Below are 18055 nucleotides of genomic sequence, written 5' to 3' on the forward strand. Positions count from 1 at the left end.
CATTTAATTTCTTTTTTTTCTTTTTTTTTATTTATTAAACTTTTATTTAATGAATATAAATTTCCAAAGTACAGCTTATGGGTTACAATGGCTTCCCCCCTCCCATAACTTCCCTCCCACCCGCAACCCTCCCCTTTCCCGCTCCCTCTCCCCTTCCATTCACATCAAGATTCATTTTCAATTCTCTTTATATACAGAAGATCAGTTTAGTATATATTAAGTAAAGATTTCAACAGTTTGCCCCCATATAGCAACACAAAGTGAAAAAAATACTGTTGGAGTACTAGTTATAGCATTTAATAACAGTGTACAGCACATTAAAGACAGAGATCCTACATAATTTTTTTTTAATTAATTAATTTTCTATGCCATTTCCAATTTAACACCAGGTTTGTTTTTTTTTTTTTCATTTCCAATTATCTTTATATACAGAAGATCGATTCAGTATACCAAGATACCATGGAAAAGAAAAAAAGAAGACCTACATGAAAGATCTCTGTGAGTGAGATCCCAGTGGAAAGAACGAGGCCATCAAAGAAGGAGGTACCTTTCTCTGAAGGGAGAAGAGAACTTCCACTTTGACTATGACCCTGTCGGAATAAGATAAAAGTCAGCGAACTCTAAAGGCTTCCATAGCCCTGGCAACTCATGACTAGAGCCTAGGGAGATTACTGACGCCATGAACAGGAGTGTCAAATTGTTAAGTCAGCAACAGGAGTCACTGTGTACTTACATCCCATGTGGGATCTGTCCTTAATGTGTTGTCCAATGTGCAGTGATGCTATAACTAGTACTGAAACAGTATTTTTACACTTTGTGTTTCTGTGTGGGTACATACATTTAATTTCTAACCTCTAATACCTAGGATGTGACCTTACTTGGAAACAGAGTCTTTACAGAAGCAAGGAAATGAAAATAAGGTCATCAGGACAGACTTAATCAAACATAACTAGTACCTTTATAAAAAGGAAAAATTTGGACATAGAATATGCAAAGGGAAAACTATGCAAAGAAACACAGGAAGAATGCCAATGGAGTGAGGCATCTAGAAGCCAAATAGCAACAAACATCATTAACAAATTATCAAAAAGCATGAAGACATGGAACAGATCTTCCTCACAGTCCTGAGAAGGAATCAACCCTTCCCCAACCTTGATTTTGGATTTCTAGGCTCCAAAACTAACATATAAAACTTCCATTGCAAATGGCCAACATACACATGAAAAAATGCTTAGGATCACTAGCTATCAGGGAAATGCAAATCAAAACCACAATGAGGTTTCACTTCAGCCCAGGCAGAATGGCTTTCATACAGAAATCAACAAGCAACAAATGCTGGTGAGGATGTGGGGAAAAATGAACCCTAATCTACTGTTGGTGGGAATGTAAACTGGTCCACCCACTGTGCAAGACAAGATGGAATACCATATGACACAGCCATCCCACTCTTGGGAACTTGCCCAAAGGAAATGAAATCAGCATATGAAAGTTATCCACACCCCCCATGTTTATTGCAGCTCAATTCACAATATCTAAGATATGGAATCAACACAGATTTCTGTCAGCTGAAGATTAGATAAAGAAATTATGAGATATCTACACCATGGAATAATACACAGTAGGAAAAATTAAAAAATGAAATCGTCATTTGCAACAAAATGGATGCAACTAGAAAGCATTATACTTCGTGAATAAGCCAGTCTCAAAAACACCATATGTTTCTCTCTGTCTCTCTCTCACTATCCACTCTGCCTGTCAAAAAACAAAAAAAACAAAAAACCATATGTTCTCCCTCATCTGTGGTAACAGAGCACCTAAAAGGTAATCAATAGAAGTAAAATTGACACTTTGAGATATGACGACTTTGAACAGCCCTTGTCTTGACTGTTGAGGAACAGTTGCTTTTTTTTTTTTTCATACTATTTGTTAAACTCTTAGTGTAGGATTAACCTTTAGTGTATAAAGATAACTGCAAATAGATTTTAGTAAAAAATAAGAATGGAAATAAGATAGGGAGGAGAAAGAAGGTGGGAGTACAGGTGGAGGGAGGGTAGGATGGGAAGAATCACTATGTTCTTAAATTTGTATTTATGCAATGCATGAAGTTTGTAAACCTTACATTTAAAAAAAATGAAAAAAAAATAACAAAAACCTTCCACTGTTAAAGCCACCTGGTTTACTGGTACAGAAACAGATGGATAGACCAATGGTACAGAACAGAACACTAGAAATCAACCCAAACCTCTACAGCCAACTTATATTTGATCAAGGATCTAAGGACAGTCAATTCAATAAGTCAGTAAGGACAGTCTATTCAATAAATGGTGCTGGGAAAACTGGATTTCCACGTGCCAAAGTATGAAGCAAGACCCCTACCTTACACCTTAAAAAAATTCATTCAACATGGATTAAAGACTTAAATCTATGACCTGAAACCACCAAATTATTAGAGAACATTGGAGAAACCCTGCAAGATACTGGCACCGGCAAAGACTTCCTGGAAAAGACCCTGGAGGCGCAGGCAGTCAAAGCCAAAATTAACTATTGGGATTGCATTAAATTGAGAAGTTTCTGTACTGCAAAAAAAAAAAAAAACAAAAAACAGGAGAGTGAAGAGACAACTGACAGAATGGGAAAAAATATTTGCAAACTATGCAACACATAAAGGGTTGATAGCCAGAATCTACAAAGAGATCAAGAAACTCCACAACAACAAAACAAACAACCTACTTAAGAGATGGGCCAAGGACCTCAATAGACATTTTTCAAAATAGGAAATCCAAATGGCCAACAGACACATGAAAAAATGTTCAAGATCGCTAGCAATCAGGGAAATGCAAATCAAAACCACAATGAGGTTTCACCTCACCCCGGTTAGAATGGCTCACATTCAAAAATCTACCAACATTAGATGCTGGAGAGCATGTGGGGAAAAAGGGACACTAACCCACTGTTGGTGGGAATGCAAACTGGTTAAGCCACTATGGAAGTCAGTCTGGAGATTCCTCAGAAACCTGAATATAACCCTACCATTCAACCCAGCCATCCCACTCCTTGGAATTTACCCAAAGGAAATTAAATTGGCAAACAAAAAAGCGGTCTGCACCTTAATGTTTATTGCAGCTCAATTCACAATAGCTAAGACCTGGAACCAACCCAAATGCCCATCCACAATAGACTGGATAAAGAAATTATGGGATATGTACCCTATAGAATACTATACAACAGTAAAAAAACAATGAAATCCGGTCATTTGCAACAAAATGGAGGAATCTGGAACACATCATGCTGAATGAAATAAGCCAGTCCCAAAGGGACAAATATCATATGTTCTCCCTGATCGGTGACAACTATCTGAACACCAAAAAGGAAACCTGTTGAAGTGAAACAGACACTATGAGAAATGTTGACTTGATCAGCCCTTGCCCTGACTGTTGATGAACAACTTAATACATTATCCCTCTTAGTATCTTTTTTTCGGTTCTACTTAATACTATTGGTTGAATTCTGTAATTAATACACAGTTATTCTTAAGTGTTGAAACTTAACTGAAAAGTGATCCCTGTAAAATTTAAGAGTGGGAATAAGAGAGGGAAGGGATGTACAATTTGGGACATGCTCAAGCTGACTTGCCCCAAACGGTAGAGTTAGAAACATACAAGGCAATTCCAATTCAATTCCATCAAGATGGCATGTACCAATGCCATCTCACTAGTCCAAGTGATCAATTTCAGTTCAGAACTGATCACAATGATAGGACTAAGAATCAAAGGGATCACATAATCAAGACTAGTGTCTGAAAATACTAACCGATAGAACAAAAAAGGGAGAGAACAATCCAACATGGGAAGTGGGATACACAGCAGACTCATAGAATGGCAGATGTCCTAAACAGCACTCTGGCCTCAGAATCAGCCCTAAAGGCATTCGGATCCGGCTGAAAAGCCCATGAGAGTATTTCAGGCATGGAAAGCCAAGACACTCTGTCAAAAAAAAAAAAAAAAAAAAAAAAAAAAAAACCTAAATGAAAGATCTCTGTGAGTGAGATCCCAGTGGAAAGAACAGGCCATCAAGGAAGGAGGTACCTTTCTCTGAAGGGAGGAGAGAACTTCCACTTTGACTATGACCTTGTCTAAATAAGATAAGAGTCGGCAAACTCAAAAGGCTTCCACAGCCTTGGAAACTGATGACTGGAGCGTAGGGAGATTGCTGATGCCATAAACAAGAGTGTCAATTTGTAAAGTCAACAACAGGAGTCACTGTGCACTTACTCCTCATGTAGGAGGTCTGTCCTTAATGTGCTGTACATTGTGATTTAATGCTATGACTAGTACTCAGTATTTTTCACGTTGTGTTTCTATGTGGGTGCAAACTGTTGAAATCTTTAATTAACATATACTAAACTGATCTTCTGTATATAAAGAGAACTGAAAATGAATCTTGATGTGAATGGAAGGGGAGAGGGAGCGGGAAAGGGGAGGGTTGCGGGTGGGAGGGAAGTTGTGGGGGGGAAAGCCATTGTGATCCATAAGCTGTACTTTGGAAATTTATATTCATTAAATAAAAGTTAAAAAAAAAAAAAAGCCACCTGGTTGATACTCTGTTACAGAAGCTCCAGGCAATTTTTACAAGCAGGTATATATTATATTAATTAATCAAACAGATAGCTGATGAAGCCCTTATAAAAAATTTTTAAAAATCCACACACAGGACCATATTATCTACATTCTTAATGTTCACTGACTTTATATTATGCCATATAATTGAACAAAGCTAAAATTCTCAAATGAGAGTTTCAAATGAGTAAGTTTAATGATTCTGAAAGTATTTAATAAGAGTACATAGAGAAATCACCTGAATCCCTAAATATCTCTCAACTCAAATGCTGGAATAGGCACTATTATAAACAGAGAGCAGGGGATGAAACTGTTTCAGTTTTTCAGCTGCTTGCTTATATAGTGTTTTGGAACACAGCCATGACCTTTTGTTTATGTATTGTTCACAGCTACTTTCACACTACAATGGCAGAGCTAAGTAGCTATGCCAGAGACTGCATGGCCCACAATCCTAAATCTTTATCAACTGGCCCTGTACTTGTAAATGTTTAATGCTATATTAGAAACATTTTGTCAAAAAAAATTTTGTGCTTTTAATTTAGAATTAAATATTTGAAATAAGACAATTAAGAGATATTGGGGTTTAAATTTTAGGATATTTTTAAATTATAGCAATCTATTTCATACAAACTATATTGGCCTAAGTTATAAATATGTTTATGAACATTTAATAAGTAGTAAAGATATTTTTATGGATAATTATACAAAAATTTCTTCAATATGCATATAAGCAATTGTATTTTATTGTAACAATAAAAATTAAATTCTTACCTGTAACCTAAACCAATCTAATCTCATTCCTCTGAAATCAAATACTTCCCCATCTTCTACTGTAATAATGGAAGAAAAGAAAGGATTACAAAGCAAATTAATGTTTTAATTAATCAAAAAAAAAAACATTTAAAAATATAATAGCTAAGACAATTCCTCTTCTGGGTATGTATCCAAAAAAATTAAAACCAAGATCTGAAAAACATATTTGTAAAGCCATGTTCACAACAGTATTCTTCACAAAAGGCAAAGGTGGAAGCAAATTAAGTGTTCATTTACAGATGAATGGATAAACAAAATGTACTATATGAACATATGTGTATTATTAATTAGTCATAAAAGGGAAAGAAATTCTAGCACATGCTACCACAAAGCTGAAGCTTGAGGACATTTTGTTCAGTGAAATAAACCAGTCACAAAAAGACAAACACTACAAGATTCTACTTATATGAGGTATCTAGAGAAGTCAACAGAAAGTAGAATGGTGGTTATCAGGGCATGGCAGGCAGGACATGAAAACGGAGTGTTGTTATTTAATGGCCACAGTTATAGTCTTTCAGACCTAACACCACTGAAATACACATTAAGAAATGATTAAGATGGTATATTTGGGAATGGTTATTTGGCCTAAAGTTTAAGACAACAGTTAGGATACCCATACAGGGTGAATATAATTTTTTAAAAAACACAAACAAAAGATGGTAAGTTTATGTTATGTTAACAATTATAAAATGAAAATCAAAAATATTTTTAGGGCAGGCCTTTTGTGCAAAGTTACTGCTTGGGATGCCCAAATCCCGTATCTGAGTGCCTGGTCTGAGTCCTGGTTCCTCCAATTCTGATCTAGTTTCTTGAGAATGTATACCCTGAAAGGCAGCAGATGGGTACCCAATTCCTATATGGGAGATCAGGATGGAGTCGTCATTTCTAGCTTCAGCCTGGCCCAGTCCTGGCTGTTGCAGGCATTTGGGGAATGAACTACCAGATGGAATTTCTCTCACTTTCTCTCAAAAAAATTATTTTTTTTAACATTTTATTTAAAAATATAAGACAGCAAACCACTTTTCAAATCTGGTAAAGATAAAGGAGGCACTTATGCAAGTGCAAATATCTCTCCTAAGCCTATTCTCGGTGTGCTTACACTATTCTGAAGAACAGAATAGGGGCCAGTACTGTGGTGTTAACAGGTTAAGCTGCCTCCTGCAATACCAGCACCCCATCTGGGTACCAGTTCAAATCTTGGTTGCTCCACTTCCAATCCAGCTGCCTGCTAATATACCTGGGAAAGCAGTTGAGAATGGCCCAAGTGCTTGAGCTCCTGCTACCCGTATGGGAGACCCAGAAGTTGTTCCTGGCTCCTGGCTTCAGCCTGGCCCAGCCATGACTGTTGAAGCCATTCAGGAAGTGACCCATCACATGGAAGCTCTACCCCTCTCTCTCTTTCTCTTCCTCCCTCTCTAGCTCTGCCTTTCAAATAAATTAAAAAAAAAATAAATCTTAAAAAAAAAAAAAAAAAAAACAGAACTCAAAGGACCCTATGAACAGAAACTCTGGACAACATACTGAAGCATCACAAAATAATTCTGTATTTCATTAGGCAAGTTTATGGTAGTTTCATGACTTATATGCGATACCTATAAAGACTGACTGAACTAAAATAAATACCTACATTTTTAATACTCAGAAGTTTTTAAGGTTTCAAGTATCTTTTTTTTGGACAGGCAGAGTTAGACAGTGAGAGAGAGAGACACAGAGAGAAAGGTCTTCCTTTTCCGTTGGTTCACCCCCCAAATGGCCGCTACGGCCAGCATGCTGCGCCAATCCGAAGCCAGGAGCCAGGTGCTTCCTCCTAGTCTCCCATGTGGGTGCAGGGCCCAAGCACTTGGGCCATCATCCTCCACTGCCTTCCCGGCCACAGCACAGAGCTGGACTGGAAGACGAGCAACCAGGACAGAATCTAGCGCCCCAACTGGGACTAGAACCCTGGGTGCCGGCACCACAGGCGGAGGATTAGCCTAGTGAGCCGCGAAGCCGGCCTCAAGTATCTTTTAATTAAAGACTACAAAATCAAAATACATGAATCTGTTGGAACAGAGCCTTCAAACAATGGAGCAGGAGATCAATTTTTGAGATCCAAAGACCAAATCTCAAATTCTTATTCTTTCTTAACAGCTGTTAGAGCTTTGGCAAATAATGTTAAGTAATAGAGAAGTTTAGCCTCAAATCCTGAGTTTCCAAATCTATCAATGAAAATAATAATAGTGTTGAAAAACATGACATGAATTTAATGGGATAAAGTGCCTGACACAGACTGAACATTTTATAAATGGTATTCTCTACTCTTATTGATATGTTGGACCAAATATATGCTTTGTTACAGTATTCAGTACTCTTTTGCCTTTTCGTGTTACAAAATACCTTTTTTGGGGCAGGCGCCTGGGAGCAGTGGATAAAGCCAATGCCTGCAGTGCCAGTATCCCATATGGGTGCCATCTGAGACTCAGTTGCTCCACTTCTGATCCAGCTTCCTGCTACCATGCCTGGGAAGGCAGCAGAGGATGGTCCAAGTGCTTGGACCCTTCACCCACATGGGAGACTTGGAAGAAGCTCCAGGCTTCTGCTTGGCTCAGCCATGGCCACTGTGGCCATTTGGGGAGTGGAAGATATACTTCTCTCCTTGCCTCTGCCTACCTGTAACTCTGCTTTTCAAATAAATAAATTTTTAAAATGCTTTTTTCCCTGGTCTAAACAATAAGAAACATTAAGCCATAATTCTTTTAGTACACATCATGACAAACCCATTTTAGAAATCTGCTTTACAGAGAACAGAGTCAAGATAAAACAAAACAAATTATGTCTAAAAAATGAGATAGGAGATTCTGTAAAACTTAACTGTTAAGTTCTCTCCTTAATAATCAAGTCTGAAAACCTAATAAAAAGAAAATATGCTGTTATTTAAAGGACTTAATACCTTGTTTTACACTTAGGGAAGTCATAGTGTTAACAAAAGAGGACATGATGATTGATTCATCTTCAGGGCAAACAGAAAGATTCTGAAAAAGAAGTAAAAAGTAATGTCAACATATCTAGTTGGGAAACATCTCATAGGTCCATCAACTGGATAAACAAACCAGTATATCCATAATATAGAATATTTTTCAACAATAAAAAGGAACAAAATATTGTATATACCATTGCAAATATGAATCTCAAAAACAATACAGCAAGTGACAGAAATAAAAAATTGTACGATTACATTTACAAAAAAATGTTTTAAAAAGGTAAAACTATAGTGACAAGTAGCAGATTACTTGTCGTCAAAGGTCTGTAAAGGAATCCACCACAAATGTGTATAAGAAAATACAGCCAAATTAAAGCCACATACTAAAATGTGTGGTTTTTACTGTATGTAAATGACACCTCAAGATAATTAAGAACAACAATTAAAAAAAAAAAAAAACTCTTTTAAATTAGTTAACAAAATGAATATTTGGGGGCAGGCTATTGGCCTAGTGGTAAACCCATTGGTTAGGATGCTGATGTCCCACACCAGAGTTCTTGGGATTAAAATTCAGTGCTGATTTCTGATTCTAGGTGCTGCTAATGCAGACCATGGAGGCAGCAAGTAGTTGGGTTCCTGCCACCCACCCGGGGGACCTGGATTGTGTTCATGGATCCCAGCTTTGACCCTGGTTCCGTTCAGGGCCTAACTAGGCATCTGGGAAATGAACTAGCAGTCTGGAATACTCTCCTTCTCCGTATGTATCCCTCTTTCTCTCAAATAAATAAAAATAAATTAACTGTTTAAAAAAAACTAATATTGCCATCTAAACTTGTAAGAAGCAGGTGTCTGACCTACTAGTTAAGACACCAACAAACCTTATCAGAGTATCTGGGGTTTGAATCATGGTTCTCCTCCCTACTCCAGGTTCCTACTGATGTGGCACCCTGAGAGACAGCAAGCGACAGCTCAAGCTGGGTCCCTGTCATCCAAATGGGAGATCTAAATTGAGCTGTAGGCTATCAGTATCAGCTTGGCCCAGCTCCAGTTCTTGTGGACATCTGAGGAGTGAACCAGCAGATAGGAGCTGTCTGATGCTCTGCTTCTTAAACAAACTATTTTTTTAAAAGGGAGGAGGGGGAAGGATGGTAAAAAATAATTTTTTTGAAACAAAGTTGAATCTGGGGGACCAGCACTGTGGTGTAAGCTGGTAAAGCAGCCACTTTACAGTATCAGTATCCCATATAGGGGGTTGGTTTGATTCCCAGCTGCTCCACTTCTGATCCAGCTCCTTGCTACTGTGTCTGGGAAACCAGCAGAAAAAGACCCAAGTGCTTGGGTCTCTGCACCCAAGAAGGAGACATGGAGGAAGCTCCTGGCTCCTGGCTTCTGTCCCACAAAGCTCTGGCTGTTGCAGCCATTTAGGGAGTGAATTGGTAGTTGGAAGAGTTCTGTCTCTCCCTCTCTCTTTCAAATAAAAAATAAATAAATCTTTAAAAAATATTTTTTAAAAGCTGATGCTCACAAACATAAATATCTTTTAAAAATATTAAGATCTGGGGCTGGCGCTGTGGCATAGTGGGCTAAAGCCCTGGCTTGAAGTGCCAGCATCCCATATGGGCACCAGTTCTAGTCCTAGCTGCCCCTCTTCTGATCCAGCTCTCTGCTATGGTCTGGGAAAGCAGTAGAAGATGGCCCAAGTCCTTGGGCCCCTGCACCCACGTGGGAGACCTAGAAGAAGCTCCTGGCTCCTGGCTTCTGATCAGTGCAATTCCGGCCACTGCTGCCATCTGGGGAGTGAACCAACCGATGGCAGACCTCTCTCTCTGTCTCTACCTCTCTCTGTAACTCTTTCAAATAAATAAATCTTAAAATATTAAGACCTACACAACAATGTAATGATTTATGTCTCTGAAAATACAAAGTTAAAATGTAAATTGTTATGTATATTTTACCTACAATAAAAAAGCAACACCTATTACAACAAACTATATTAACAAACTATAAGGTTTACAATCTTAATTCTAAATTTACATCCTAGCAAAAGGTTAAAAGTACTTCAACTGTACTTTGCTAAAGAGGGTAGCAAAAGGCTCAGTATGAATTATATAATACTGAGCTAGTTATGCAATTTCTTCAACAAATAATGATCACTATACCTCCCCTCACAGAACTGTATTTAATATGATACGCTGGGGACAGCACTGTGGCATAGCAGGTAAAGTCACCACCTGCAGCGCTGGCATCCCATATGGGCATCAGTTCAAGACCCGGCTGCTTCACTTCCAATCCAGCTCTCTGCTGTGGCCTGGGAAAGCAGTAGAGGATGGCCCAAATTCTTGGGCCCCTTCACCCACATGGGAGACCTGGAAGAAGCTCCTGGCTCCTGGCTTCGGATCGGCGCACATCCAGCCGTTGTGGACAATTGGGGAGTAAACCAGCGGATGGAAGACTCTCTTTCTCCTTCTCTCTGCCTCTCCTTCTCTCTGTGTAACTCATTCAAATAAGAGAAGGAGAGGCAGAGAGAGAGAGGTCTTTCATCCATTGTTTCATTCCCCAGTTGATGGCAACAGCCGGAGTTGTGCCAATCAGAAGCCAGGAGCCAGGAGCTTCCCCCAGGTCTCCCATGTGGGTGCAGGGGCCCAAGGACTTGGGTCATCCTCTACTGCTTTCCCAGACCATAGTAGAGAGCTGGATCAGAAGTGGAGCATCCAGGTCCTGTAACCAGTACCCACATAAGATGCCAGCAGTGCAGACAGTGGCCTAACTCGCTAAGCAACAGCGCCGGCCCTCGGCTTCATTTCTGATTCCAGCTTACTGCTAATGTGCACTTTGGGAGGCAGCAATGGATGATTCAAGTGGTTGGGTACCTGCCATACATGTAGGAGACTTGGATTGAGGTCCTAGCTCCTGGCTTCATGGGAAATCTGTCTCTCTCTTTCAAGTAAATTAAAAAAAAAAAAAAAAATTACTTTTAAAAAAAAGTGGAAAATGGAATTTAAAGTTAAGTTTATTTTGGTGCAAAAAGTTGAAATCCATACAGTTTTTTTTACCATCTGTACCTTTCCACTAAGTTTCTGAAGACCCCTCCTAACCATATAATCATAGAATAGTTTCAAAATTACATGAAACCAGGAGTTCTAGTTTACTTTCTACAGTGTAAGCTAGAATAAATAATTAACAGTAATGACAGCCTCTGGCTTATCTGGTAAATAATAACTATTCAAATAAAATTATAATAAGAAAATGATATTCTAGGGATTTAAGGCACTTTTTTTTTTTTTTTAAATAGCCAGAAGAGAAGTATCTGGGCTCCATCTAGTGGATAAAAGAAGAAATCAGTTCAGGATAACAACCAATAATTGTACATGCAATTCAAGGTAAAACAATTACATGAACAAATTTTCTTCCTTACCCACATTTTTGTTTTATAAAAGGGATTTTAAAATATGGGTTTTTTTTTTTTTTAGAAAAATGAATAGTTTAGAGTAGTCTTTTTTTTTTTTTTTTAAGATTTTTTATTTATTCATTTGAGAGGTAGAGTTAGAGGGAGGGAGAGACAGAAAGGTCTTCCTTCCACTGATTCACTCCCCAAATGGCTGCAACAGCCAGAGCTGCACCGATCCAAAGCAGGAGCCAGGAGCTTCTTCTGGGTCTTCCATGTGGGTGCAGGGGCCCAAGGACTTGTGCCATCTTCTACTGTTTTCTCAGGCCATAGCAGAGAGCTGAATAGGAAGAGGAGCAGCCGGGACCTATATGGGATGCTGGCACTGCAGGCAGAGGATTAACCTACTGTACCATTAAGACCCTAGAGTGGTCTTAATGTAGAGTATTTACTGCTCTTTCTGTTTTCTCTAATGTATGTTAGCTTACAGTAGTTTTAGAAATCTTTAACTATAAAATGAAGCAAAATAAAGTACTACACTCAGTTTATTTGGAATAAAAACAAAGAAAATTTATATTAATATAGAAAGACTGAATAAAGAACAAAAAGAAAAATTATGACTAAAAACCAAGAGAGGAAAACTCAAAATTAAAATAAAACTAGGACATTTAAATTAGAATGCCTAGATGAAATCTTTTTACTGGTCACTCTCTAACACAGTATTTAAAAAGATCTTTTTCTACCTGTCCTCTAATACTTAATTATCATTTATACTTTCTCCATCTCCTCTTCTGTAACACCAAAGCCACCTTCCAAGATCATGGTTTCATTAGCTCTCAGCCTACTGCAGCAATTTTTCTTGTTCTCTGCCTCTTCTCTTGGCTCCCAGAAATCTATCATCTACACACTGAGCCAAAGTGATCTGAATAGTAAATCTGATTTGTGACTAACTTCTCTCTTTTCTTAGGCCCTTTAAAATTTGGTTAATGTATACCTCCATTCCCAGGGTAAATGTTCACTTCACTGTCCTCATTCTGAGCTCTGTACACATTTACAAAGAACACATTTCATACTAGACTACAACTGTTTCCTAAACTTGAGACACGTTATAACCATGAATCATTTATTTTTATCTTCACTGCTTAGCAAATGATACTGTATAAATGATTATTAAGCAAACAAATAAATTACTAAAAATACAAAAGGAAAAAACAAAATAGGGAGATATGTGAGATAGTTTTTACCTGCACAAGCTCATTGAGGACAACAGCATCAAAGCCAGAAAGGTACTGGACATAATACCTCTGCATTACAGGTCCGTATTTCCTTACATGTGCTCTAAGTTCTTCCATATAAAATATTAATTCAGCAATGTGCCTTTTTAAGAAATTCAAGAAGAATATTTCCAGTAATAAGTTCATTGTTATCAAAGAGAATATTAAATTATTTTGATATTACTTCCAGATGCTTCTTAGAAATGGAATTGTTTACTATTTTATTATTTTATTAGTTAAGAAATTTATTTTTTATTAGAAAACATTTATTTAATAAATATAAATTTCCAAAGTACAATTTTTGGATTATAGCGGTTCTTCCCCCTATACCCACCCACAAACCATCACATCTCCTACTCCCTCTCCCATCCCATTCTTTATTAAGATTCATTTTTAATTATCTTTATATACAAAAGATCAACTCTATACTGAGTGAAGATTTCAACAGTTTGCACCCACACAGACACACAAAGTGTAAAGTACTGTTTGAATACTAGTTTTACTGTTAATTCTCATAGTACAACACATTAAGGACAGAGGCCCTAATGGCAAGCAAGCACAGTGACTCCTGCTGTTGATTTAACAACTGGCACTCTTATTTATGATGTCAGTAATCACCCAAAGCTCTTGTCATGAGCTGCCAAGGCTATGGAAACCTCTTGACTTCACAGACTCCGACCTTATTTAGCAAGGCCATAATCAAAGTGGAAGTTCTCTCCTCCCTTTAGAAAAAGGTACCTCCTTTGAAGGTCCATTCTTTCCACTGAGATCTCACTCTCAGAGATCTTTCATTTAGGTCATTTTTTGTCCCAGTGTCTTGGCTTTCCATGCCTGAGATATTCTCATGGGATTTTTAACCAGATCTGAATGCTTTAAGGGCTGATTCTGAGGCCAGAGTGCTGTTTAGGGCATTTGTCATTCTATGAGTCTGCTGTGTATCCGCTTCCCATGTTAGATCGTTCCCTCCTTTTTAATTCTATCAATTATTATTAGCAGACACAGGTCTTATTTATGTGATCCCTTTGACACTTAATCCTATATTTATGAACTTAAACTGATCACTTTAACTAATAAGGTGGCACTGGTACCTGCCAACTTAATGGGATTTGGACTCCCATGGCAAGTTTTTAGCTTTACCTTTAGGGGTAAGTCTGAGGGAGCGTGTGCCAAACTTTATATCTCCTCTCTCTCTTATTCCCACTCATTTTTAACAGGGATCAAGAATTGTTAATATTTAATATTAACTACTTCCATTCAAAAGAATTCATGTCAGAAAAAAAATCAGAAAGCAAAACAAGAAAAACTATTAAGAATAAACATTCATAACAGAAAATCCAAATTAAAATAAATGTAAACATTTCACATATATTTTTAAAAATCACAAATGAAGAGGCTTATAAGAAATAAAGATTTTTCTGTATGCTCTATTTCTCTGCTTCACTTATCTAAATACTGCTGAAAGACTGTGGACTAAAATGAGGGAAAGAAATTTCAAATGATACACTGGGTTGAAATGCTACTCTGTAAACATTTCTTAATTAAATGTTTAGTAAATAACTTTGAAAAATAAATTCCATAGGAAATATTACTAGGCATATCAAGAAAACAAGAACTATATCCCCATCTGATGTACCAGAGGAAAAAAAACATTAAAAGCCCTAATTTCAAGCTAAAAACAATGTTGTATTACAATTCATATCATCTAATGTTAAGAATATTTATTATGAAAAAAAGTCCTAAAAAACAAGTTTTTTAAAAATTACTTTGCTTCACATCTGTTTCCATATCCCATAAATCAGAATATACAGAAAATAAATTTTTTAATGTCACTAACTTACTTATCAATAAAGTCATCTGCACTCTTCTTTGGCATGTTATCTGCATGACGAAGGAGCCAGATAATTTCATCACGGGCAAAAGACAATGCCATAAAAACAAAAAGTGCCTATTATAAAAAAAGAAAAATTACTCTCAAAGATTAAAAACAAAACATATAACAATCTTTAAGTCAAAAGTTATTGGCAGAAAATTATAATACCAAATTCAAAAGAGAAGAGAGACAACAGAATAAAAAAGCACCTGGAGGGAGAGCCTATCCACAAGGGAGAAGTGAGTAAAATGCAGGAGGCTTTAATGTATCAGGGTCAAACCAGCAAATTCATTCTTGGCTAAACATAAAACCCGCTTTTTTATGTGGTCCTTGATGTACATTTTAGTAAAATTCCATAAAAAAGAAATGCTTGCAAAAATTTTAATATAGCACACTTATTGCAGTAAGAATTAAATCAATTACCTTGGGCCCTAGCAAGCCAGGCTGATCCGAGAGAACAGTAGCCAGTTCTTTCAGTGCAGACCTTAAAAACTTGCGTCTTTCTCTGTGCATTGAACCACTAAAGGAAAAGAAACAATCACAGTTTATCTGTTTCTACTAAAATCACTACTGACAATTAAAGCAGCTGGTTTTAATTAGAAATTTCAGAGCAAATTTCTAATTTTAGGAAGTAGATGCTCCTGTAAGAAAAAAATCATCTTTTGTATGTTTGTTGTTAAATTACTTTCTAATTTTATGTTATCCTTGCCTTTCTTGTGTTGCTCTCCACCTATCAAAATCCTACCCCAGCGCAGTGGTATAGTAGGTTAAGCCTCCATTCTGCTGAGTTGGCATCCCATATGGGCGCCGGTTAAATCCCAACTGTTCCTCTTCCAATCCAGCTCTCTGCTATGGCCAAGGAAAAGCAGTGAAAGATGGCCCAAGTGCTTGGGCCCCTATAATCACATGTGAAACCCAGAAGAAGCCCCTGGCTCCCATCTTTGGATTGGCCCAGCTCCAACCACGCAGCTATTTAGAGAGTGAACCAGCGGATGGAAGACCTTTCTCTGTATCTCCCTCTCTCGATCTATAACCCTGTCAAATAAAATCTTCAAAAAAAGAAAAAAAATGCTGTGGCGTAGTGGTTAAGGCCACCGCCTGCAGTGCCAGCATCCCATATGGGCGTGATTTGAGACCCAGCTGCTCCACTTCCGATTCACCTCTCTGTTATGGCCTGGGAAAGCAATAGAAGATGGCCCAAGTCCTTGGGCCCCTGCATCCACGTGGAAGATCCTGAGGAAGCTCCTGGCTCCTGGCTTCAGATTTGCGCAGCTCTGGCCGTTGCAGCCATCTGGGGAGTGAACCAGCAGATGGAAGACCTTTCTCTCTCTCTGGCTCTCCTTTTCTCTCTGTGTAACTCTTTTAAATAAATAAATTTACCTTTATAAAAAAAAAAATCCTAACCCAACTTTGAAGACCAAACCTTCATGAAGGATTTCCCAATACCCAGCTACAAACTTCTAAATAATTTCTGCAATTTTAATATCGTATAGAGTTTAACATTTTATAACTGAACTACAAAATCCTTTTGAAGATAAGCACTGTTTTAGTATAAATACAATTTGTCACTTCCAGATAGAAATTAATAAGTATAGCTTAAGAAGTATCTGGTAATCTATAGCCTTGCTTAATAGGCATATTCCTGTTAAACATACAAAACTAACTAGACTAGACTAGACCATAACTAGAGTTATAGTCAATGAAGATAATGGGATGAGATCTATTTGGCATTCCTGTTCAAAAACAGAAAAAAAGGGATAACTGAAATTATCACATACCAGATCTTTTAAAATTAAGTACAAATTAAGATCTTATACTAACATGGAAAAAAAGGTGTTCTAAGTATTCCAACTCATCATATCATGCAAAATATACACTGCTCCAAGAAAAGTTTTAAAATTTAGACAGATGCATAAAACTCTAAATATAAAGAGTATATAACAGTAATTTTGTTGTCACAGATTAGTTTCAGAAGATTTAGATTAAAATGAGTCCTCTATACTACCATAAGTTCTCTAAGTTTCAATTTCTCATCTAAAAAACAAGTATGATGGCATGTGCTTCAAAAAATATACAAATCTTTCACGATATATAGTACTTCAAGAACATATTACTTAAGGGGATGATGTTTTGGTACAGTGGATTAAGTTGCTGCATGCAATGCTAGCATCCCATATCAGAGCACTGGTATGAGTCTGGGGAAGCAGCAGAAGATGGCCAAAGAACTTGGGCTTCTAGCACTTATGAGGGAGAACCAGATGGAGTTCTAAGCTCCTGGCTTCAGCCCGGACCACCCCAGGCCAATGTGACCATTTGAGGAGTGAACCAGCAGAGAGATCACTCTCACTCTCTGCCTTTCAAATAAATAAATAAAAATCATTTTAGGAGCTGGCATTGCAGCGTGGCAGGTAACACTGCCACCTGCAACACTGGCATTCTATATGGGCACCTGTTTGTGTCCCAGCTGTCACATTTCTAATCCAGCTCCCTGCTAAAAGCCTGGGAAAAGCAACAGAAGATGGCCAGAGTGTCTGGGCCCCTGCAACCCACATGGGAGATCTGGAAGAAGTTCCTGGCTCCTGGCTTTGGCCTGGCTTTTGCAGCCATCTGGCAAGTGAACCAGTGGATGGAAGATCTTTTTCTGGGTGTGTGTGTCTCTCTCTCTGTATCTCTGACTTTTAAATAAATCTTAAAAAATGTATATATACATGTTACTTTAACTGTGATGATAAAACGCTATTACTGAGAATAATAAAGTCATTTGTTGTCATTCCTAAGAAGGAAATAAAAAAACGTTCTTTTGTCTACTTTGCTTCCTAGGGTAGCTATTAAGAATCTGTGATGTTTGTTAACAGTGGGAGGAAATATCTACAAAGTATTATTGCCTAGCAAATGATAACAAGTTGCAGGAATTAGTACTGCTTACTATTTATAATTATTTTACATAAAAACTAAAGGTAGAGACCAGTGTTGTGGTGGAACAGGTAAAGCCACCGCCTGCACCACCAGTATCCAATATGGGCACCAGTTTGAATTCCGGCTGCTCTACTTCCAATCCCACTCCCTACTAATGTGACTGGGGAAGCAGCAAAAGATGGCCTAAGTCTTTGGGTCTCTGTATCCATGTGGAAGACCTGA

General features: G+C 37.7%; 1 protein-coding gene across 1 annotated transcript in view; it reads right to left on the minus strand.

Annotated features, from left to right (window-relative positions):
- The window catches only part of NCKAP1 (NCK associated protein 1), a 122361-nt gene that overhangs the window by 51445 nt on the left and 52861 nt on the right, over nucleotides 1-18055 (minus strand). Inside the window, exons 11-15 of the mRNA XM_062188773.1 lie at nucleotides 15341-15437; nucleotides 14886-14992; nucleotides 13018-13150; nucleotides 8359-8440; nucleotides 5388-5446 (exon numbers count right to left, since the gene is read on the minus strand). Coding sequence (XP_062044757.1) covers nucleotides 5388-5446; nucleotides 8359-8440; nucleotides 13018-13150; nucleotides 14886-14992; nucleotides 15341-15437 — 478 coding nt within the window. The remainder of the gene's footprint in view (nucleotides 1-5387; nucleotides 5447-8358; nucleotides 8441-13017; nucleotides 13151-14885; nucleotides 14993-15340; nucleotides 15438-18055) is intronic.

The sequence above is a fragment of the Lepus europaeus genome, chromosome 1 (assembly GCF_033115175.1).
Source record: "Lepus europaeus isolate LE1 chromosome 1, mLepTim1.pri, whole genome shotgun sequence".
In the NCBI taxonomy this organism is placed as follows: Eukaryota; Metazoa; Chordata; class Mammalia; order Lagomorpha; family Leporidae; genus Lepus; species Lepus europaeus.